The sequence below is a fragment of the Mesoplodon mirus genome (genome assembly GCF_964341445.2).
Source record: "Mesoplodon mirus genome assembly, contig: HAP1_SCAFFOLD_1201, whole genome shotgun sequence".
Taxonomy (NCBI): Eukaryota; Metazoa; Chordata; class Mammalia; order Artiodactyla; family Ziphiidae; genus Mesoplodon; species Mesoplodon mirus.
Genome location: NW_028294876.1, coordinates 82463 through 108151, shown reverse-complemented (window position 1 = coordinate 108151; position 25689 = coordinate 82463). Strand labels below are relative to the sequence as shown.

General features: G+C 39.3%; 2 protein-coding genes across 2 annotated transcripts; both read left to right on the top strand.

The window, feature by feature from the left end:
* The first annotated feature begins 3072 nt into the window (after nucleotides 1–3072).
* Nucleotides 3073–4123, top strand: LOC309797903 (late histone H2B.L4-like). The gene has a single exon (XM_082646286.1). It carries the CDS (start codon nucleotides 3102–3104, stop codon nucleotides 3516–3518), a length of 417 nt encoding a protein of 138 aa, XP_082502412.1. The 5' UTR covers nucleotides 3073–3101; the 3' UTR covers nucleotides 3519–4123.
* Nucleotides 4124–20195: 16072 nt separating this feature from the next.
* Nucleotides 20196–20935, top strand: LOC309797906 (late histone H2B.L4-like). The gene has a single exon (XM_082646289.1). The coding sequence runs from the start codon at nucleotides 20286–20288 to the stop codon at nucleotides 20808–20810; it is 525 nt and encodes a 174-aa protein (XP_082502415.1). The 5' UTR covers nucleotides 20196–20285; the 3' UTR covers nucleotides 20811–20935.
* Nucleotides 20936–25689: the final 4754 nt, after the last annotated feature.

Genomic DNA, 25689 nt, shown 5'->3' with positions numbered 1-25689 from the left:
ACTGTGGCAGGGCCACCTTGTTTCACTTAAGTGGTCACCAGTGTTCTCTTAATAAAATGGAAGAGGCAGGAGATATGTCTATATTTAGCTCAGAATACATATCTCCTATGGGTTGAATTTGTACCTCTAAAATTCATCTATCTATGCTGTAAATACTCGTACTCATATGTGATCATATTTGGAATCTTTACTGGGTAATCAAGTTAAAATATGTTCATTAGAGTAGGTCTTAATCCAAATGAGTTGCATCCATATAAAAAGGGAAAATCAGACATAGATACATACATATAGGGAGGAAAATGTGTGGAGGTGTAGGGAGATTTCAGCTATCCACAAGGCAAGGAGAGGGTCCTAGAATAGATGCCCCTTATGCATTCACACCTTGCATAAGATCCAACTCAGATGTAACCTTGATTTGGACTTAGAGCCTCCAGAAGTATGAGACAATAAATGTATGTTGTTTAAGTGACCCAATCACCAGCATTTTGTACAGAAGCTCTAGAAAACTTATATAATATTTAAATGACCTTGATTAGATTTTTTTTTTTTTTTTTTTTTTTTTTTGCGGTACGTGGGCCTCTCACTGTTGTGGCCTCTCCCGTTGCAGAGCACAGGCTCCGGACGCACAGGCTCAGCGGCCATGGCTCACGGGCCCAGCCGCTCTGCGGCATGTGGGATCTTCCCGGACCGGGGCACGAACCCGTATCCCCTGCCTTGGCAGGCGGACTCTCAACTGCTGCGCCACCAGGGAAGCCCGACCTTGATTAGATTTATAAAACAAAGAAACAAACAGCAGATAAATAATCACACTTGTTACCCTACTGTCACCAAACCTGAACATCCCAGGAAGACTGTTACTGGTTCATTCATGAACACCGCACTATAGAGTGAGTGGCCCAGTGACTGTGGCTACCAGTTTGGGTCCCTCATTGGCTGACCTGGTGTCGAGGTGGACTTGAACCTCTCTGACTGGATGCTCCCACCATCCCCATGATGTTGAGCTACAAGTCATGAAGGTTTTCCACTTCAAAAACAAGAGAATAAGGCCTAGAAAAGAATAGAATTAGATCATCTGAACGAGTTGGAGTAGACTTCTGATTCTAGGCAGCCTGGAATAAGTTGTTTCCTGAACTTTTTGTTGCACTTATTTCTATGCTGTATTGGAGTCCCCTTTTTAAGTGAATCCATAAACACAGTAATGGTGAAAAGGTTTCTGAATGGGCTATACTCTTCCTATCAATACTATCATCCCTGATTTGAGACTTATAACTGTTATTTAAGCAGTGAAGCCATTTCCCTCAGTTTGCCTTTACAATAAACCACAACATTACAAGGTGATTGCTCACTAGGTTCCCGTATTCCCTCAATCAACTGAAGTGAATAATTACTAGTTGTTACTCCCCTTTCCAATCTTCAACATCAGACTTTCCCTTTCCCCTCTCCATCCTAGATTTCCTATGTATCAGTCATCTCTGAGGTCCCAGTTATCACTTCAAAACCAATTATGGTATATTTTGAATATTTTGGGGTTTTTTTTAACTAATGTGTCCATTTAATTTCTGAATTTATAAATGTGAAAGAAACAAAGCTCACTAAAAATATTAATGGATTCTTTTTCTTAAAACGACTTCCTACATAATACGATATGTATTATATTTAGGTCCTTGATCCATTTTGAGTTTATTTTTGTGATTGCTGTTGGAGAATTTTCTAATTTCATTTTATTACATCTAGCTATCCAGTTTTCCCAGCACCATTTATTGAAGAGACTGTCTTTTCTCCATTATATATTCTTGCCTTTTTTATTGTAGATTAATTGACCGTAAGTTCATGGGTTTATTTCTGGGCTCTCTCTTCTATTCCACTAATCTATGCGTCTGTTTTAGTGCCAGTACTATACTGATTGATTACTGTAGTTTTCTGGTATAGTCTGAAGTCAGGGAACCATATTCCTCCAGCTCTGGTCTTCTTTCTTAAGATTGTTTTGGCTATTCGGGACCTTTTGTGTTTCCACACACATTTAAAAACTTTTTGTATAGTTCTGTGAAAAATGCCCCGGTATTTTCATAGGGATTACATTGAATCTGTCGATTGCCTTGGATAGTACAGTCATTTTAACAATATTAATTCTTCCAACCAATAAACATGGAATATCTTTCCCTCTGTGATGTCTTCAATTCCTTTCATCAGTGTCTTATAGTTTTCCAAGTACAGGTCTTTTACTAACTTAAGTACATTTATTCTTAGGTATTTTATTGATTATTTTTCTCTCACACTGGCAGTTTCTCAGTACTCAGAGTAACCAGTTTTGTTAAAATAACAGCTCACATTTATTCATCAATTCCAGTATGTGTGGTATTTTGGGGACCTAATTAATGTTAAAAGAATTTAAAATTTACTAAATGTTAAATAATTTTAGTGTTTATGTGTAAGTATTCCCATTTCTGTTTGTGTTCTGTCTTTGCAGAAAGTGGTTTTGTCATTCTCTTCATTCTGATCACTGGAGGTTTTGATAAGAATTGGAGGTAATAGCTGGTGAATTATGTCCCATGATTTTGAGGAGCACTCTGCAGACCATGTCAGAGAGTTCCTGCTCAGGCCATGGAGGCTCAGCCATGGAAAGGTAAGATTCTGTGTGGGAGTAAAATGGCTGCCAAGTGGCCAAAGTCATTCTGATGGAGGCAACGACTTCAGTTAGGGAGGTCAGACTCGTTCAGGAAGCTCAAACTGAGTTTTATTCAATGTAGGTGGCTTAGGTGACAACTTCTCAGAGTTCTCATGCATAAATAGTAGGCATAAATCAGCTGAGGTGAACTTTGCCTACGTGGGGCATAGTTCAAAGATTTTCTGGTAGAGGTCACGGAAAGTTTAAAGGTCACCAGATTTCCACTGTGATTGGTTGACTGGAGGCCAAGCAGGGGGCCATCCAATCACACGTGACATGGGGTGCCTTAGTGACAGGCCTCCCTGCTTTGCATTTTATCCAATCAGATATGAACATTGCCCGTGACATCAGAGAAGGCAGGGAGTATAAACGGGGCCAGCGGCACTCAACTGCCGCACTGTCCTTCCCTCTGAGCTGTGGGGGAGACGGTTCTGACATGTCTGAGCCTTCGCCTGAGACGTCTGAAGAAAGCCTGGCCACCAAGGAAGCAGAGCCCTCCAAAGCCGAGCCAAAGAACCCGAAGCAGAAGACACCGAAGCGCCGCGGCTACCGCAGCCGCCGCCGCTCTGATGGCTTCGACAGCTTTGCCGCCTATTTCCCCAGGGTGCTGAAGCAGGCCCACGAGGGCCTGAGCCTCTCAGAGGAGGCCGTGGACGTCATGGATTCGTTCGTTAAGGATATGTTTGAGCGAATCGCCAACGAGGCGGCGCACCTGGTCTGCTCCAGCAAGCGCTCCACCCTCAGCTCTGGAGAGATCCAGACCTCCGTGCGCCTGCTGCTGCCTGGGGAGCTGGGCAAGCATGCCATGTCCAAAGCCAGCAAGGCCGTCATCAGATACACCACTGGCAAATGAGCTGCCTCCGGACCATCTGAGCATCTCAAACCAAAGGCTCTTTTCAGAGCCACTCATTTGGCGGGAAAAGACCTGTAGCTCTGAAGAGTCCGATCCACTCTGGGTTTTCGCCCTGTGCCATGAGGGAAATACCATAAACCTCATCCACTCTGCTTGAGTATATGTCTTTAGTGCCATTCGTTCCACAGAGAATCACGAACTAGTCTTAGCCAAAATGCACCTTGTCACTTTCCTAAATGGTCATTTCTACTTGTGGTTTCTCTGTTCACCCATTTTAGGGATTTTTATGGTCAAAATTCTTTCCATACAAGATTCACTGACCATTTTTATTGTCATTCTCCCAGCTGTATATAGCAGTATCATCCAGAGATTTTTATGTGGGATATAGTAACTGAAAGAGTGAAGTAGTGGACATGAAAATCTCACTTACACGTTCATACGCCTTTAACATATCTCAAATCTGAATTCAGTTAAGTACATAAAATAGGACCCAAACGCAGTGTAAAACTAAATAATCTAATTTTCTAGAATCAAGCACCATACCTCGTGAAATTAGTATTCTACATAATTCAGATTTCTCTGATTTTATTTTTTTATGCCTAAAACTTTTCGGTTTTTATCCAGAAATCTTGACTGAACTGTAATTCTGCATGGATGATGAGATCATCCAATGACAGCAGCTGTAGCCACAGTCTGAGGAGCAGCAGCTTATGAGGGACTGGGAGCCCCTGAGCCAGAGCAATTGGCCCAGAGTGTGGTGGGGCGTCCAGAGCTGAACAAATAACAGCCTTCCTGTGATACTCAGCCGGGAGAGTGAGCGGGAAGGAGGTGTGATAGTTTCCCTGTGGTTTTCCCTTCAAGTACTTGCTTTTAATCATGGTGATTTAAGTACACACAACCAGATCTGGTAGTGGGACATGTCTCTATCTCCTTGCATGAAAATAAGAGGGGGAAGTTCAGCAGTTAAGAGAACTAAGATGACTCCTTCCTCTACCTCAAGTAATTTGAATGTTAATGCTTCTAATAATATTTATTGAATTTAATATCCATTGTGCTTTCTTCTTGGTGCATTGCCTTTTCTTCTAATCTTTTTCTAAAAATATGTTGCTGAATTTCAAGGATTTGTTGATTTTCCTAGTCCATTTTTCAAAAAATTGATTTCTAATTTCCTACATCATTGGAGAGAGAGAATGCACTCTATGATTTCAATCCTTTGTAATTTACTATGGTTTTCATTAGAAATTAATATTTCAGTATATTAAAATCTATTCATTCTGCACTTTTAAAATAAGCAACAACGATATGCTGTACAGCACAGGGAAATATAGAAATTATTTAATAATAACTTTAAACAGTATAATATATAAATATTTTGAATCACTTGTTATAAACCTGAACTAATATAATATTGTAACTCACCTATACTTTAAGAAAAAATATAAAAATTAAAAAGAAATTTTAAGTACCCCTGGATTAGGATGTACAAACCTGTGAAGGATGTCACTCTCAGCCAAAGAGAGAAAAGCTAGATAAACTGCAAAATTCCAACCTTTTCTTGAACCCAGTTTTAGTGCTTTCTCTATGTCAGGCTTTATAGATTTCTATGAGATCTAACTTATTTTCCTATGAATTTCACTTCCCAATTTATTCTCATCCTCGTGTGAGCGTGTTATGGAACTTTCAGAATTATTTTATGTGTGATATGCAATAGAAATTGTGGAGGAGCAGTTATATACATCAACTACCCCTATTATACATTATCAACATATCCCAGTTTAAGCATACATTTAAATATATAAATGGGAACTGATAATAGCTTACAGAAGTGGCAAAACAAAGTTTTCACAAACATTTCACTTTTCTAAATCCCTGGTTGTTGAAATTATTTGAAATATCCCTACAGATGTATCAATCAATTCTTTCCTAGCAGAGAATCTTTAAAATACAAACTTTCATGACATGCAATTTTATATCCATTGAAGAGTGTCAAGTGAGAGCAGCTCAAGCTCCTGTCTCCACTGGGGGTCTGGCAGCCTGTGAGCTACAGCCATTGGCCCCAAATGTTGTCCAGTGACCAGGGCTGAACAGATAATAGCCTTTGTATGATAATCAAACTGGAGATTAAGGGGAAAGGAACTGTGGAACTTTGCTTTTTTTTTTTTTTTTTTTGGTTCCTTACTTATATTTAATCATGGGGATTTAATGACTTAAATCCAGAGCAAGTCATTTCTTCAGCCCCTTGCATCAGTTTAGAGGAGGTTTATCAGCAATAGAAGACCTAATATGTCTCCTTTTACCTCAAGTGGTTTGAATGTTAAGGTTCATATCTGTTCTTTTCCATTGTGTTTTATTTGTGTCCCATGAAGATTTTTATTTGTGTCATTTTTGTATAAGTGTACTGCCAAATTTCAAAGAAGTTGCTGATTTTCTATTTCTTGTTTAAAACAGATTTCTACCTTCCTACGACTGTTGAGAGAGGATGATCTGTGGGATTTCAGTCTTGTGCAGTATATTCTGATTTGCTTTAAAGCCCAGTACTTCCTCATGATTGTGAAGTGTTTCATTTGAACATGTAAAATCAGTTGTAAATAATCATTTTGACTGGGATGTACAAGGTAGTACAGGATGTCTCTCTCAGGCAAACAATGAGACAAAAGCTATATAAGTTGCAAAATTAAAAAATTTCTCGGGCTCATTCTGTGGAGAGACAAAAAACAAAGTATTCTACCTTGGTCACAGCACCACTTGCTGAAGAGCAAAATGGGGGACAGGATAAGACAGTAGAGAGAGTTCACAGAAAATTGCAAGTATGAAGGGGGCCAATATTACCTCCAGCGATCTCTTTGAGATCAGCAGAATTAGGATTTTGGCCAATAAGCCCCCTCATGAAGTTCATTACTTATTATTATTTGGGAAAGATGAAACTTAAAAGGTTTTGAAATAAAGAGAGCTTGCTGCACAGCTTGCCATTAAAATCTACCATGAAATCAGGTGCATACCTTCCTCTGTGTAAGAAATAGAAATTGTTGTACACACTGGAAAAAAAATTTCAGAACTCCAAACTCTTGGTAGAGCCAGGTGCCTTTTCTGAGAAACAAGTGTGGACCACTTTGAAAAGAGTTGACCTCAGAAAATCACTTAATGTCTATCATGCTAATGGTTGCTGCATCAAAATGCCAGTTTTTCTCCATATGAAACAGAGATTCATTACCAAGGTTATTTTTGCATGTTAGTCTCAAAGCTATGGTCTCTGTAAAAAGTATAAGAGCTCTAATACACCAGGACACTGCTATTGTGCTTTGGGTGTTTTGCTTTTGTGAAATCAGAAATGAAATAGGATCATTATTTATACATATTATATAATAGGTAATATGTTTACCTAATATGCATAATAGGTCTGGAGAGTGAAGACTGGGCATGCAAGGGTGAGCAACACATACAAAATTTAGAAAGGTAAGAAGATAAAGGGAATTTTGTGATTTTTCGTTGTTGAAGATGGGAAGGGGGAGTGAGCGATTGTGATTATACACTTCCGTGGGTTCTTGCAGAAAGAAGGGTACCTAGTGAGCAATTGCGATCTAATGGTGTGTGTGGTTTACTGTAAAGACAACCTGAGGAAAAGAGTGTAATGCTTAATCCACAAATTAGAACCATCAACGCGTGGAAAATAGTATTGCTAGGGCAAAAATATCCCATTCAAACTCTTTTCTCCATTACCCATGTTATGGAATTCATTTGAAGTGTGGATCCAAACACAGCAAACGAATAAGTAAACCAAAAAGTTCAAGGGAAAAAAAATCTATCCCAGATTCTAATCTACCCGGAAAAATTTTAATCTTGGAACTGAAGGGTCTACTCTAACTTCTTCAGGTAATCTGTGTCTATTCTTTTCCAGGCTTTACTATTTTTGAAAACAACCTTGGTGATATAGGCCTCGGATGATGGGAGATCCAATCAGAGAAGCTTAAGCACCACTCGCCTCTGAGTCAGCCAATGAGAGGCCAGCAACGGTGAGCTACAGCCATTGGTCCGGAATTCAAGCTGGTTTTCCGGGCTGAAGAAGTCAGTGCCTTCCTGGATGTTTAGCCTTGGTAAAAACTGACGGTATTAGGTTTGATTATTTGCCTGCTCTTTGCTTCTTTGCTTGATTGGTTGTATGTTTCTAATGGTGGTGTTTACCTGGGGCTGATATACAAAATGCCAGAGGTCCCTTTACTTGAAAGACACGTACATAATGTCTCACACTTCTGGAGGCCGGAAGTCCAAATCAAGATGTCAGCTGGTTTGGTTCCTCAGACTGCTGAGAAGGAAGCCTCTGTTCCAGGACTCTGTCCTTGGCTTGTGAAGATGGCAGAGAAACCCCTCTATCTGTTCACAGTTTTCTCCCTATATGACGGTCTCTGTGTCCATACTTCCCCTTTTATATGGATACAGGTCATTTTGTATTAAGGATCATCCTAATGGAGGCAGTTTAACTTGATTTCCCAGGAGAGATCCTATCTCTGTATACAATCACATGTCAGGTATTTGGGTTTAGCACATCAACATAGGAATTTAGGGAGAGAGTATTCAACCCACAGAAGACATGAATTTTGAGTTATAGGTGAGCATATCTCTTGACTCTTCAATTATATTAAGAGAACACTGGTTCTCTTCACCTATAAATACTGGTTTGATGTTTACGATGTGGTATAGTTACAGTTTTTGAACTCTTCCAACACATGTAAGCATAGATTATTGATGGAAAATCTTACTTAAACAGATATTTTTGATGAATGAATGCATTCAAAACCCTGAGAAATCTGGAAAAAATGTAATGTTTTCATAATTGTGTATCATTTAGCGATCACTGCATTGCAAATTACTTCAACACTTAGTGGATTAAAGCAGCAATTATTTATTATTTCTCATGTATCTATGGGTCAGCTGAATGCTTCTGCTGACCTGGGTGGTATTTCTCAGGATTTTCGTGTAGCCCTTCTCTCTTTATTCATCGTCCCTGGTAGAGTTCATATCACATCACTTCCAAATTAGCAATGCATAGATAGGACTTTTCTCTGTGTGCTAAAATTGATGTTTCATTTTAAGTAACGTTTTGTAGATACTTAGATTAAAAATAGAAAGAGAGGGCTTCCCTGGCAGTGCAGTGGTTGAGAGTCCACCTGCCGATGCAGGGGTGACGGGTTCGTGCCCCGGTCCGGGAAGATCCCACATGCTGTGGAGTGGCTGGGCCCGGAGCCATGGCCACTGAGCCTGCGTGTCCAGAGCCTGTGCTCCACAACGAGAGAGGCCAAAACAGTGAGAGGCCCGCACACCGCAAAAAAAAAAAAAAAAAAAAAAAAAAATAGAGAACATTCGTGACTGCTTAAGGGAAAATAAGGTGAACCCTCTCATGTAATTTTCCTCAACTATTTGAACAGTGAATAGTTTTATTTATTTTAAAAATGTTCCTGACTTTCCACCTAGGTGAAGGGGGAAGAAACTCTTTCATTGTAGTCCCTATAAATGCATTGTGATTTGCTGAACAATGTTTGTTCAGTTTTGTTTGGTATTCCTTTTTTGCTTTTGAAAGAAATTGTAAATTTCCCTATTGATTAGGATGCTAAAACCTGAAAAGGATGTCACTCAGCTAAACAGTGAGACAAAATATGGACAACCTACAGAAATGAGAACTTTTCTTCAGGCCCTGAAAAAAGGGACTGCACCATCCTGGAGAGACAAAACAGCATCTTTTTTAATGTTTTCAGAAACCCACAAACTCAGGATTAAGAATCGGGCAAGGCAGAAAACTAGAGAGAGCTTAACCACTCTGAGTTGTGTGGCTATGAAGGGGGCCATTGCCTGATCGAGGAGGACTGTAAAGGCCTTTTTTCCTTTGGTCCAGTGTATTGATAGAACTCGATTGGGCCAGTACCCCCCAAGAACTGTCCTTGTGGACATCAGACTAAGGATTTATGATAAATGAGCCACCGGAATGGGAATATTATTTATTTATATTCTTGAACATGGTATGAATCTTATGAAAATATTTCAGATAAAGAATTTGACTCTCAAGGAGACCAAGGAAAACTACCACCAAAGTATCCGCAGGTAAATCCCGCAGGTACCTCAGGATGATCTTACACACCTGGAACAAAATTTCGGATGACAAGAGAGCTCTAGGTAAAGCTCAAGGGCGACTGACACACAGGAAATCTAAGAAAGAGGAATAATAGGGTTTAATGTTGAAGAGGCTAAGGCCGAATAAGTACATGTGATTTTTGACTTCAGAAGGTAATTAAGGAGAAAGGGCACCTAGTGAGCAATCATGATCTAACAGTGTGGTTTACTGAAATGATAAACTAAGGGAAAGAGCTTTACTGCTTAAATAATAAAAGATAAACATCAACTCTGAGAAAATAGTATTAGCAGGACAAACATACCCCATTCAAACTTTTTCAACATGACTTGCATCAGGGAAATCATTTAAAAGCAGAATCAAGGACCCAAACACAGCACGGAAATAATTAAAGCAAAATGTTCAAGAAACAGTAACTATCCAAGGTGGAAGAAACTGAAGTTACACTTGTGACTGGTTCAGATTAATCTTATTTGTTTTTTTCCCTCAAGAGTACATTGTCCTGTTTTTGGAAAACGGAAACCTTCATGTCTTGCACCTCGGCATCATGGGGATGCTGGAAGTGTCCAATCAGAGCAGCCCAAGCACCACTCTGGGCCGTCTCAGCCAATGAAAAGCCTGCAGCTCCTGAGGTACAGCCATTGACTCAAAAGTGTGAGGAGGTGTCCTGGGCTGAAGTAATAGGAGTCTTTCCGGCACATGCAGCCTTTGAGATTGAGAGGGGAAAGGGATGTGATTCTTTGCCATTGGGCCAGATGTTACAATGTGACACGGTGTAATCCAGTAACAGCCTTCTTGGGAGATTTGGCCTTTAGAGATTATGGAGTATAGTGGAACGTTTCATTCCCTGTGGTTTGTTTGCTGGCTGGTGTTTAATCATGGTGATTTAATTATATGAATTCAGAGACTGTGCTGGACATGTCTTTTGTTCTTTGCATCAAATATGGCAAGATGTTGATTACTAATATTTCAAGTAAGATTTTTATATCTTCATTTGTAAATGGAGCTCTTCAGAAATTGGAATAGTAAGCTTTCTTCACTGCTTGTATCATTCCGTTACATTTTCTGGTAATAAAAATTAGCTTTTCCTCCTTCATGACTGAAACCATTTTATTGGCAGTAGAATTAGCTGTCCCTTAAATGTCCAAGAGGAAACCTGATCGGAAGCCTAGTCACTGTGGATGAAACCACACTGATGACCCCCATTTTTTCAATTCTTCTAAAGTCCCTTTTTGGTCCAACTTCTGTAATTTATTTCTACATAAATACATTTAAATATGCCTTTGATTGTATTATTGTAGACTCTTGAAAGTAATTTGATTTTCATTTTTAAATATTTCGCCTTTTATTGATTCCATTTTTTCTCCCTATGTTGGTTTCTTAAAGAATAGGGTAATAGGTAATAGTTGTGGCTCATGTGCTCTAGAGAGCTGGCTCAGTAGTTGTGGCACACAGGCTTAGTTGTTCCATGGCACGTGGGATGTTCCTGGACCAGGGCTCGAACCTGTGTCCCCTGCACTGGCAGGCAGATTCTTAACCACTGCTCCATCAGGGAAGCCCTTCTATTGCTTTTTATCTCTTTTTTACTTATTTTCTCTCTGATATTTATTATTTCCTTCCTTCTGCCGACCTTGAGCTTGGTTTGTTTTTTTCTTATTCTTTTAGATGTTGGGGTAGGTCGTTTATTTGAGATTTTTCTTGTGTCTTGAAGTAAGTCGGTATGGCTATAAGCTTCCCTCTTAGAACTGCTTTTGCTGTGCCCCATAGGTTTTGGAAAGATGTATTTTTATTTTCATTTGTCTCCAGGTATTTTCTAACTTCCTCTTTGATTTCCTCACTGACCCATTGGTTTATTACTAGCATATCGTTTAGTCTCCATGTGTTTGTGGTTTTCCCATTTTTCTTTATGTAATCATTTTCTAGTTTCATACAGTGTGGTTAGAAAAAATGCTTGGTACAATTTCTGTCCTCTTAAATTTGTTGAGACTTGGGTTGTGGCACAGCATGTGATCTATCCTGGAGAAAGTTTCATGTGCACTTGAAAAGAATGTGTATTCTGCTGTTTTTGAATGGAATGTCCTGTAGATGTCTATTAAGTGCAACTAGTCTAATGTGTCATTTAAGGCCACTACTTCCTTACTGATTTTTTATCTGGATTATCTGTCTATTGCTGTAAGTGGGGCGTTAAAGTTCCCTAATATTATTGTATTCTTGTCAATTTCTTCCAAGAAATTTTACACAACAGATGAGACACAGCTGGATGGAGAATTGGTGAATTAGAAAACAGATGAAAGAAATTACACAGAATAGCTCATAGTAAGATAAATGAAGTAGAAGATTAAAGAGAGGCCAAGGGACCTAAGAAATGGACTAAGAAGGTATTAAGTGCATTTTGTAGGCATGCCAGAAGTGGTAACCTTGTTAAATTTTAGAATAATAATATTCACAGGGACACGGTTGATAATTATCCAGAATTTAGGAAAGCCTTGATTCCATAGATTCAGGGAGCATACTTGGACACATCATATTAAAGCTACAGAGTTAGCATATAGATCATAATAGCAGACAAAAAGACACATTGTATACAGAGCAATGCAAATACTGTGACAGTAAATCTCCTTTCATCAACAAATGGAAGCCGAAAGTGAGTGGTGAGAGTAAGTAACCATCCACGTAGTGTTGTACTCCTAGCCTAAGTATCATGATAAGACTTTGATAGACTTGAAGATGGACCACTCAGCACACCAAAACAAGGACAGACTTACTGCCAGTCCTTAGCCATAAGCCACTTTAGATGTTACCTCTGCTGCACATAGCTACCTTGTCCAATGTTCTGTACTTCTTGAGTTGGCCCACTTCCAAGGACTGATCAAGGAGGTGGCATAAAGATCTGGCTATGTTGGACCAATGTGAAATGACTTCAACAGGCCTTTAGAACTCAGCATGGGATCAGAAAGTAATTTTGGAGGGTCTGCGTTAGATGTGCACTTCTCCCTCTGCCCACACCTACCTCTCGCATCCCTTTCTTGGGCATTGAGCATGCATAAATATCCTGCACACTAAACACCATATCGATGTTTGTGTCCTTAGAACTTAATTCAGAATAAAAGAGATTGGAGACAACATGAAAAATCATGGTATCAATATTTACACCAACAGATACCATGTGAAAGGAACTTCTAAGGAATGTTTGCCACTTCTGGTATCCCTAGGAGATGTACTTTATACTTTCTTAGTCCATTTGTTAGGTGTCTTGATCTCCATTTAATCCTTTTATTCTCTTTATGAAGTATTCTGTATTATTTTTTAATCTACCTTCTAATTCACATATTCTCTCTCCAGGGGTGTCTTAGCTATTTAAAATTTCTTTACTCTTCTATTCCAGTGTTTATGATTTTCTGTACTAGAAAGCTTATTTGCATCTTTTTTTTTTTTTTTTTTTTTTTTTTGCGGTACGCGGGCCCCTCACTGCTGCGGCCTCTCCCGTTGTGGAGCACAGGTTCCGGACGCACAGGCCCAGCAGCCATGGCCCACCGGCCCAGCCGCCCTGCGGCATGTGGGATCCTCCCGGACCGGGGCACGAACCTGCGTCCCCCGCATCAGCAGGTGGACTCTCAACCACTGTGCCACCAGGGAAGCCCTATTTGCATCTCTTTGATAATTAGCTATTGATTACTCATGTATTATGTATCTTATCATCTATTTAAATATGTTAATTAACATTTCTTGTACTTTGATGATAAATCTTTACAGGTTTCCATTTTGGTTTATTGTTTATGCTGATGTTGGCATTTTGGAAGGGGGGAAATCTGTGCTTGTTTTGGAGGACTTTAACTGTAGGAATATTTGTAGAAGCCTCAATTAAGGTTAAGCTCCCCTAGAAATAATTAGATTTGTATTTGCCATATATATGAGTTTACAAACAGAAATTAGTTGGGCCATGCTGATATTGTTAATTAGAACACCAAAGCTACATCAGGGCACTCTTTTGATTACAGATTCTCAAGGCAACATTTTATTCCCCAACCATAGTTAGGGACAAAATTAGAATTTTCCTTGGTTCTTTATTTCTTATGAGAAAAAAAGTCCAGTTTTTCACTATGGGTATAGTCAATTAAGCATTTATTTCATTTTTTAAAAAATATTTATTTACTTATTTATTTGGCTGCATCGGGTCTTAGCTGCGGCACACGGGACCTTTTAGTTGGAGCATGTGGAATCTTTAGTTGCAGTATGCGGGATCTTTAGTTGCAGCATGCAAACTCATAGTTGAGGCATGTGGGGTCTAGTTCCTTGACCAGGGATTGAACCCAGGCCCCCTGCGTTGGGAGTGTTGTGTCCTTGCCACCAGGGAAGTCCCAGTCAATTAAGCATTTAGAATTATGTGTATGTCTCAGCTGTCTATTAATTTGAGCCCATTTTCAAGCACACCTGAGTATTTAAAATAATGTTTAACATAATTTTGGGGGCTTCCCTGGTGGCGCAGTGGTTGAGAGTCCGCCTGCTGATGCAGGGGACACGGGTTCGTGCCCCGGTCTGGGAAGATCCCACATGCCGCGGAGCAGCTGGGCCCGTGAGCCATGGCCGCTGAGCCTGCGCGTCCGGAGCCTGTGCTCTGCAACGGGAGAGGCCACGGCAGTGAGAAGCCCGCGTACCGCAAAAAAAAAAAAAAAAAAAAAAAAAAATATATATATATATATATATATATATATATATATAATTTTGTATATTACAATTTATAATTGGAGGATTTTCAGTTTTTCTACCCAATACCCAAACAATTTCCAAACAAGAAGTGTAAACGTCCCTTAAAAATATAAACCATACTAAGATCACTCAGTGGTAATCAGCTGATATTTAAGCTACGCTGCAAAGTTCCAGGCAACTTTCACACACATGCCTGGTGCTGCAAGGGACCTCTTTTCTTGTGGGGATGTCCAGCAGGATAGGCTGACCTTTTACATGGTAGCCATGTGTCCTCAAAAAGCAAGACAGAAGGACATTCCCTCTTAAAGCTTAACCCCATAATTGGCATAATATAATTTCCACCATATTCTATTTATTGCTCAAAATAATCACAGCCTTCATCAGCTCAAGAGGAGGGGGAAATGAACAGAACCTCTCATTGGAAGGAGTATCCAGGAATGAGCAACATTCCTGGATCTAATATCCACTAAAACCAAGCTTCTTGAGATCCTTTTGGGTGCCATACACAGGGTATGGCCAAGAAACAAGTGTTTTGTTCATTATACTAAGGTGGTTGTCTATGGATTCGTTTACTCTTTACCTACCACTAGGAGAGGGACACCTATCATTTAGTGGAATCCTATACTCTACACCACAACTTTCACACTAAAGTGGAATGAAGTGTCTAAACATTATAGACACCCTCTCCCACTTGTAGGACCCTGCATGTAGACAAAGAAACACACAGGTAGGCAGCAAGGGGGATGTAAGTAGAGATTTCTTGGTGAAAGGAACTTGGACAGACAGGGTTTCAATATCTAATTTTTCTGACTTAGGGACACAGAGTTCTCCCATATTTCTCGTGGTTCCCTTCTTTCTTGGGTCCTCTAATGCCTGACACTTCAGTTGTAATCTATCCCTCTCAGCTGTGCCTTGAAAAGTACATATCCACAGAGTCATAAATGGGGCAGGTTTGAGGACAAAATTTAGGGAGAGGGAAAAGCATAAGAAGCCCTGGATATATGCCCTTGCATGATGTTGGAGTGTGGTTAAGGGAAACACTTGATTATACTTTTTCACTTGAATTAATTTCCAAATGGAGATTGAGGTAATTGAAGTTTATTCTTTTATATAAAGGTATTTCCTATCAAGCAGGTTGATCAAGAGAAGCATGGTTTCTGTTATCCTCTGATAGACTCACACACTCAAAGGCAAAACCATGCCTAATGGGTCAGACACTGAAGTGAGATTTAGGGAATCACCTAGGTCCTGGTGTCAGTTCTAATTCAGTAAATATGTGACTTTGGGTAACGCCCTTCACCTACCAGAATATGGTAAAGGAATCTGGGTTTTCAGAGGGATAGATTACACAAGCCAGTCCATTTACTTCAACAAGCACAATAACCTTGCATATTATTCCTACTTACAACAAATTTCACTCAGGTGCATGACAAAATACCTGCTCAAGTATCAGATCCACTGAGCTATATGGTTTCTGCTTATCTTCACTTCTCAAAGGCTGATGAATTTCACAATGCCTCTGTGTAGAATATTGCAGTTATTTCTGCAACGTGTTTCAGTTCTCGCTTATGTTTTACAATGAATTCTGTAATACAGATAATGTTGAAAAAAGTTTGAATGGGGTATGCTTGTCCTATTAATACTATTTTCTTAGGGTTGGAACTTATAGTTTGTTATTTAAGCAGTAAAGCCCTTGCTCTAATTCGTATTTTCAGTAGTCAACACCATTAGATCATGATTGCTCTTTAGGTGTCCATTTTCTTCAATTACACTCTGAAGTGAATAATTACATATGCTCATATCTCCTCCAAGGTCTTCAACCTTGAACTCCATTTTCCCTCTCTCCTTCCTAGATGCCATGTGTGTCACTTATCCTTGCGCTTCTGTCTTCACAGCGTATATGGTACAGTTGTAACACTGGTTTACTAATGCCTGTATTTGATTATTGGATTTACTAAATGTAAAACACACCTAGCACAATAAAAATATCCTAGTAGGTTAGATTTCTTAACAGGAATTCTCACATATTATTAATGTGCAAGAAATGTTTAGAAAAACATTTGTATTTCATACGGGCAAACACTGGGATATTGAAGCAGCAACAATGAGCACAATAGGAATTAAATAATTTTGTGAAATACCATTTTATCCTATGGGTCCACAGTTCTCTTTTTGAAAATGCAATGGCTCTGAAATGAGCTTTCTGCTTCCAAAATTATATTCAGGTTCTGTACGACCAACTTGAGGTCCCACACAGAGATATTTACTTGCCATTGATTTGGTGGAAGATTTTCCTGGTCTCCTTGGGAATCATATTCTTTTAAAAAAATTCTTTCATAAGATTCCTCTAATATTCCACAAAATAATAAATAAGATTCCTGAAAATGGGACTCATTTATCCTAAATATTTACTCCAGCGACCAAGGAGAGCTCTGGAGATATAATAGCCCGTCAGAATTCTTCAATCTTGGACTGAAAAACACAGACTTTCACTGCCCATTCTTTAAAAGACACTGCCTCCTTCATACCTGAACTACTCAGGGAAGCTCTCTCTAGTATCTTGCCACGGCACCCCAATTCTTTTTCCTTATCTCACAAGGCTCTGCCAATTTAAAAAAAGTATTTTGTTTAGTCTGTCCTGTAGAGACCTGTCCCTCTTCTGAGGGGCTCAGGAAAAGTTTGATTTTGTAGATTATCAGGAATTTATCTCAGTGTTTGGCTGAGAGTGATATACTTTACAGGTTCTTATATCCTACACAATAGGAAATAATTACAACTTTTTAAAAAGAAGTACAAATGGAATACAAAAATTGAAAAATATGTAGCTGTAAAGCAACATAATACTTTCTAAAAATTGAAAATGACAGAGTATCTTCTCCCTCACAGATAAGAAGAAATAAAATACTAAAATGAAATTACTGAACATTCACATAATTGTGAAAATGACTGTGGCAGGGCCACCTTGTTTCACTTAAGTGGTCACCAGTGTTCTCTTAATAAAATGGAAGAGGCAGGAGATATGTCTATATTTAGCTCAGAATACATATCTCCTATGGGTTGAATTTGTACCTCTAAAATTCATCTATCTATGCTGTAAATACTCGTACTCATATGTGATCATATTTGGAATCTTTACTGGGTAATCAAGTTAAAATATGTTCATTAGAGTAGGTCTTAATCCAAATGAGTTGCATCCATATAAAAAGGGAAAATCAGACATAGATACATACATATAGGGAGGAAAATGTGTGGAGGTGTAGGGAGATTTCAGCTATCCACAAGGCAAGGAGAGGGTCCTAGAATAGATGCCCCTTATGCATTCACACCTTGCATAAGATCCAACTCAGATGTAACCTTGATTTGGACTTAGAGCCTCCAGAAGTATGAGACAATAAATGTATGTTGTTTAAGTGACCCAATCACCAGCATTTTGTACAGAAGCTCTAGAAAACTTATATAATATTTAAATGACCTTGATTAGATTTTTTTTTTTTTTTTTTTTTTTTTTTTTTTGCGGTACGTGGGCCTCTCACTGTTGTGGCCTCTCCCGTTGCAGAGCACAGGCTCCGGACGCACAGGCTCAGCGGCCATGGCTCACGGGCACAGCCGCTCTGCGGCATGTGGGATCTTCCCGGACCGGGGCACGAACCCGTATCCCCTGCCTTGGCAGGCGGACTCTCAACTGCTGCGCCACCAGGGAAGCCCGACCTTGATTAGATTTATAAAACAAAGAAACAAACAGCAGATAAATAATCACACTTGTTACCCTACTGTCACCAAACCTGAACATCCCAGGAAGACTGTTACTGGTTCATTCATGAACACCGCACTATAGAGTGAGTGGCCCAGTGACTGTGGCTACCAGTTTGGGTCCCTCATTGGCTGACCTGGTGTCGAGGTGGACTTGAACCTCTCTGACTGGATGCTCCCACCATCCCCATGATGTTGAGCTACAAGTCATGAAGGTTTTCCACTTCAAAAACAAGAGAATAAGGCCTAGAAAAGAATAGAATTAGATCATCTGAACGAGTTGGAGTAGACTTCTGATTCTAGGCAGCCTGGAATAAGTTGTTTCCTGAACTTTTTGTTGCACTTATTTCTATGCTGTATTGGAGTCCCCTTTTTAAGTGAATCCATAAACACAGTAATGGTGAAAAGGTTTCTGAATGGGCTATACTCTTCCTATCAATACTATCATCCCTGATTTGAGACTTATAACTGTTATTTAAGCAGTGAAGCCATTTCCCTCAGTTTGCCTTTACAATAAACCACAACGTTACAAGGTGATTGCTCACTAGGTTCCCGTATTCCCTCAATCAACTGAAGTGAATAATTACTAGTTGTTACTCCCCTTTCCAATCTTCAACATCAGACTTTCCCTTTCCCCTCTCCATCCTAGATTTCCTATGTATCAGTCATCTCTGAGGTCCCAGTTATCACTTCAAAACCAATTATGGTATATTTTGAATATTTTGGGGTTTTTTTTAACTAATGTGTCCATTTAATTTCTGAATTTATAAATGTGAAAGAAACAAAGCTCACTAAAAATATTAATGGATTCTTTTTCTTAAAACGACTTCCTACATAATACGATATGTATTATATTTAGGTCCTTAATCCATTTTGAGTTTATTTTTGTGATTGCTGTTGGAGAATTTTCTAATTTCATTTTATTACATCTAGCTATCCAGTTTTCCCAGCACCATTTATTGAAGAGACTGTCTTTTCTCCATTATATATTCTTGCCTTTTTTATTGTAGATTAATTGACCGTAAGTTCATGGGTTTATTTCTGGGCTCTCTCTTCTATTCCACTAATCTATGCGTCTGTTTTAGTGCCAGTACTATACTGATTGATTACTGTAGTTTTCTGGTATAGTCTGAAGTCAGGGAACCATATTCCTCCAGCTCTGGTCTTCTTTCTTAAGATTGTTTTGGCTATTCGGGACCTTTTGTGTTTCCACACACATTTAAAAACTTTTTGTATAGTTCTGTGAAAAATGCCCCGGTGTTTTCATAGGGATTACATTGAATCTGTCGATTGCCTTGGATAGTACAGTCATTTTAACAATATTAATTCTTCCAACCAATAAACATGGAATATCTTTCCCTCTGTGATGTCTTCAATTCCTTTCATCAGTGTCTTATAGTTTTCCAAGTACAGGTCTTTTACTAACTTAAGTACATTTATTCTTAGGTATTTTATTGATTATTTTTCTCTCACACTGGCAGTTTCTCAGTACTCAGAGTAACCAGTTTTGTTAAAATAACAGCTCACATTTATTCATCAATTCCAGTATGTGTGGTATTTTGGGGACCTAATTAATGTTAAAAGAATTTAAAATTTACTAAATGTTAAATAATTTTAGTGTTTATGTGTAAGTATTCCCATTTCTGTTTGTGTTCTGTCTTTGCAGAAAGTGGTTTTGTCATTCTCTTCATTCTGATCACTGGAGGTTTTGATAAGAATTGGAGGTAATAGCTGGTGAATTATGTCCCATGATTTTGAGGAGCACTCTGCAGACCATGTCAGAGAGTTCCTGCTCAGGCCATGGAGGCTCAGCCATGGAAAGGTAAGATTCTGTGTGGGAGTAAAATGGCTGCCAAGTGGCCAAAGTCATTCTGATGGAGGCAACGACTTCAGTTAGGGAGGTCAGACTCGTTCAGGAAGCTCAAACTGAGTTTTATTCAATGTAGGTGGCTTAGGTGACAACTTCTCAGAGTTCTCATGCATAAATAGTAGGCATAAATCAGCTGAGGTGAACTTTGCCTACGTGGGGCATAGTTCAAAGATTTTCTGGTAGAGGTCACGGAAAGTTTAAAGGCCACCAGATTTCCACTGTGATTGGTTGACTGGAGGCCAAGCAGGGGGCCATCCAATCACACGTGACATGGGGTGCCTTAGTGACAGGCCTCCCTGCTTTGCATTTTATCCAATCAGATATGAACATTGCCCGTGACATCAGAGAAGGCAGGGAGTATAAACGGGGCCAGCGGCACTCAACTGCCGCACTGTCCTTCCCTCTGAGCTGTGGGGGAGACGGTTCTGACATGTCTGAGCCTTCGCCTGAGACGTCTGAAGAAAGCCTGGCCACCAAGGAAGCAGAGCCCTCCAAAGCCGAGCCAAAGAACCCGAAGCAGAAGACACCGAAGCGCCGCGGCTACCGCAGCCGCCGCCGCTCTGATGGCTTCGACAGCTTTGCCGCCTATTTCCCCAGGGTGCTGAAGCAGGCCCACGAGGGCCTGAGCCTCTCAGAGGAGGTCGTGGACGTCATGGATTCGTTCGTTAAGGATATGTTTGAGCGAATCGCCAACGAGGCGGCGCACCTGGTCTGCTCCAGCAAGCGCTCCACCCTCAGCTCTGGAGAGATCCAGACCTCCGTGCGCCTGCTGCTGCCTGGGGAGCTGGGCAAGCATGCCATGTCCAAAGCCAGCAAGGCCGTCATCAGATACACCACTGGCAAATGAGCTGCCTCCGGACCATCTGAGCATCTCAAACCAAAGGCTCTTTTCAGAGCCACTCATTTGGCGGGAAAAGACCTGTAGCTCTGAAGAGTCCGATCCACTCTGGGTTTTCGCCCTGTGCCATGAGGGAAATACCATAAACCTCATCCACTCTGCTTGAGTATATGTCTTTAGTGCCATTCGTTCCACAGAGAATCACGAACTAGTCTTAGCCAAAATGCACCTTGTCACTTTCCTAACTGGTCATTTCTACTTGTGGTTTCTCTGTTCACCCATTTTAGGGATTTTTATGGTCAAAATTCTTTCCATACAAGATTCACTGACCATTTTTATTGTCATTCTCCCAGCTGTATATAGCAGTATCATCCAGAGATTTTTATGTGGGATATAGTAACTGAAAGAGTGAAGTAGTGGACATGAAAATCTCACTTACACGTTCATACGCCTTTAGCATATCTCAAATCTGAATTCAGTTAAGTACATAAAATAGGACCCAAACGCAGTGTAAAACTAAATAATCTAATTTTCTAGAATCAAGCACCATACCTCGTGAAATTAGTATTCTACATAATTCAGATTTCTCTGATTTTATTTTTTTATGCCTAAAACTTTTCGGTTTTTATCCAGAAATCTTGACTGAACTGTAATTCTGCATGGATGATGAGATCATCCAATGACAGCAGCTGTAGCCACAGTCTGAGGAGCAGCAGCTTATGAGGGACTGGGAGCCCGTGAGCCAGAGCAATTGGCCCAGAGTGTGGTGGGGCGTCCAGAGCTGAACAAATAACAGCCTTCCTGTGATACTCAGCCGGGAGAGTGAGCGGGAAGGAGGTGTGATAGTTTCCCTGTGGTTTTCCCTTCGAGTACTTGCTTTTAATCATGGTGATTTAAGTACACACAACCAGATCTGGTAGTGGGACATGTCTCTATCTCCTTGCATGAAAATAAGAGGGGGAAGTTCAGCAGTTAAGAGAACTAAGATGACTCCTTCCTCTACCTCAAGTAATTTGAATGTTAATGCTTCTAATAATATTTATTGAATTTAATATCCATTGTGCTTTCTTCTTGGTGCATTGCCTTTTCTTCTAATCTTTTTCTAAAAATATGTTGCTGAATTTCAAGGATTTGTTGATTTTCCTAGTCCATTTTTCAAAAAATTGATTTCTAATTTCCTACATCATTGGAGAGAGAGAATGCACTCTATGATTTCAATCCTTTGTAATTTACTATGGTTTTCATTAGAAATTAATATTTCAGTATATTAAAATCTATTCATTCTGCACTTTTAAAATAAGCAACAACGATATGCTGTACAGCACAGGGAAATATAGAAATTATTTAATAATAACTTTAAACAGTATAATATATAAATATTTTGAATCACTTGTTATAAACCTGAACTAATATAATATTGTAACTCACCTATACTTTAAGAAAAAATATAAAAATTAAAAAGAAATTTTAAGTACCCCTGGATTAGGATGTACAAACCTGTGAAGGATGTCACTCTCAGCCAAAGAGAGAAAAGCTAGATAAACTGCAAAATTCCAACCTTTTCTTGAACCCAGTTTTAGTGCTTTCTCTATGTCAGGCTTTATAGATTTCTATGAGATCTAACTTATTTTCCTATGAATTTCACTTCCCAATTTATTCTCATCCTCGTGTGAGCGTGTTATGGAACTTTCAGAATTATTTTATGTGTGATATGCAATAGAAATTGTGGAGGAGCAGTTATATACATCAACTACCCCTATTATACATTATCAACATATCCCAGTTTAAGCATACATTTAAATATATAAATGGGAACTGATAATAGCTTACAGAAGTGGCAAAACAAAGTTTTCACAAACATTTCACTTTTCTAAATCCCTGGTTGTTGAAATTATTTGAAATATCCCTACAGATGTATCAATCAATTCTTTCCTAGCAGAGAATCTTTAAAATACAAACTTTCATGACATGCAATTTTATATCCATTGAAGAGTGTCAAGTGAGAGCAGCTCAAGCTCCTGTCTCCACTGGGGGTCTGGCAGCCTGTGAGCTACAGCCATTGGCCCCAAATGTTGTCCAGTGACCAGGGCTGAACAGATAATAGCCTTTGTATGATAATCAAACTGGAGATTAAGGGGAAAGGAACTGTGGAACTTTGCTTTTTTTTTTTTTTTTTGGTTCCTTACTTATATTTAATCATGGGGATTTAATGACTTAAATCCAGAGCAAGTCATTTCTTCAGCCCCTTGCATCAGTTTAGAGGAGGTTTATCAGCAATAGAAGACCTAATATGTCTCCTTTTACCTCAAGTGGTTTGAATGATAAGGTTCATATCTGTTCTTTTCCATTGTGTTTTATTTGTGTCCCATGAAGATTTTTATTTGTGTCATTTTTGTATAAGTGTACTGCCAAATTTCAAAGATGTTGCTGATTTTCTATTTCTTGTTTAAAACAGATTTCTACCTTCCTACGACTGTTGAGAGAGGATGATCTGTGGGATTTCAGTCTTGTGCAGTATATTCTGATTTGCTTTAAAGCCCAGTACTTCCTCATGATTGTGAAGTGTTTCATTTGAACATGTAAAATCAGTTGTAAATAATCATTTTGACTGGGATGTACAAGGTAGTAAAGGATGTCTCTCTCAGGCAAACAATGAGACAAAAGCTATATAAGTTGCAAAATTAAAAAATTTCTCGGGCTCATTCTGTGGAGAGACAAAAAACAAAGTATTCTACCTTGGTCACAGCACCACTTGCTGAAGAGCAAAATGGGGGACAGGATAAGACAGTAGAGAGAGTTCACAGAAAATTGCAGGTATGAAGGGGGCCAATATTACCTCCAGCGATCTCTTTGAGATCAGCAGAATTAGGATTTTGGCCAATAAGCCCCCTCATGAAGTTCATTACTTATTATTATTTGGGAAAGATGAAACTTAAAAGGTTTTGAAATAAAGAGAGCTTGCTGCACAGCTTGCCATTAAAATCTACCATGAAATCAGGTGCATACCTTCCTCTGTGTAAGAAATAGAAATTGTTGTACACACTGGAAAAAAAATTTCAGAACTCCAAACTCTTGGTAGAGCCAGGTGCCTTTTCTGAGAAACAAGTGTGGACCACTTTGAAAAGAGTTGACCTCAGAAAATCACTTAATGTCTATCATGCTAATGGTTGCTGCATCAAAATGCCAGTTTTTCTCCATATGAAACAGAGATTCATTACCAAGGTTATTTTTGCATGTTAGTCTCAAAGCTATGGTCTCTGTAAAAAGTATAAGAGCTCTAATACACCAGGACACTGCTATTGTGCTTTGGGTGTTTTGCTTTTGTGAAATCAGAAATGAAATAGGATCATTATTTATACATATTATATAATAGGTAATATGTTTACCTAATATGCATAATAGGTCTGGAGAGTGAAGACTGGGCATGCAAGGGTGAGCAACACATACAAAATTTAGAAAGGTAAGAAGATAAAGGGAATTTTGTGATTTTTCGTTGTTGAAGATGGGAAGGGGGAGTGAGCGATTGTGATTATACACTTCCGTGGGTTCTTGCAGAAAGAAGGGTACCTAGTGAGCAATTGCGATCTAATGGTGTGTGTGGTTTACTGTAAAGACAACCTGAGGAAAAGAGTGTAATGCTTAATCCACAAATTAGAACCATCAACGCGTGGAAAATAGTATTGCTAGGGCAAAAATATCCCATTCAAACTCTTTTCTCCATTACCCATGTTATGGAATTCATTTGAAGTGTGGATCCAAACACAGCAAACGAATAAGTAAACCAGAAAGTTCAAGGGAAAAAAAATCTATCCCAGATTCTAATCTACCCGGAAAAATTTTAATCTTGGAACTGAAGGGTCTACTCTAACTTCTTCAGGTAATCTGTGTCTATTCTTTTCCAGGCTTTACTATTTTTGAAAACAACCTTGGTGATATAGGCCTCGGATGATGGGAGATCCAATCAGAGAAGCTTAAGCACCACTCGCCTCTGAGTCAGCCAATGAGAGGCCAGCAACGGTGAGCTACAGCCATTGGTCCGGAATTCAAGCTGGTTTTCCGGGCTGAAGAAGTCAGTGCCTTCCTGGATGTTTAGCCTTGGTAAAAACTGACGGTATTAGGTTTGATTATTTGCCTGCTCTTTGCTTCTTTGCTTGATTGGTTGTATGTTTCTAATGGTGGTGTTTACCTGGGGCTGATATACAAAATGCCAGAGGTCCCTTTACTTGAAAGACACGTACATAATGTCTCACACTTCTGGAGGCCGGAAGTCCAAATCAAGATGTCAGCTGGTTTGGTTCCTCAGACTGCTGAGAAGGAAGCCTCTGTTCCAGGACTCTGTCCTTGGCTTGTGAAGATGGCAGAGAAACCCCTCTATCTGTTCACAGTTTTCTCCCTATATGACGGTCTCTGTGTCCATACTTCCCCTTTTATATGGATACAGGTCATTTTGTATTAAGGATCATCCTAATGGAGGCAGTTTAACTTGATTTCCCAGGAGAGATCCTATCTCTGTATACAATCACATGTCAGGTATTTGGGTTTAGCACATCAACATAGGAATTTAGGGAGAGAGTATTCAACCCACAGAAGACATGAATTTTGAGTTATAGGTGAGCATATCTCTTGACTCTTCAATTATATTAAGAGAACACTGGTTCTCTTCACCTATAAATACTGGTTTGATGTTTACGATGTGGTATAGTTACAGTTTTTGAACTCTTCCAACACATGTAAGCATAGATTATTGATGGAAAATCTTACTTAAACAGATATTTTTGATGAATGAATGCATTCAAAACCCTGAGAAATCTGGAAAAAATGTAATGTTTTCATAATTGTGTATCATTTAGCGATCACTGCATTGCAAATTACTTCAACACTTAGTGGA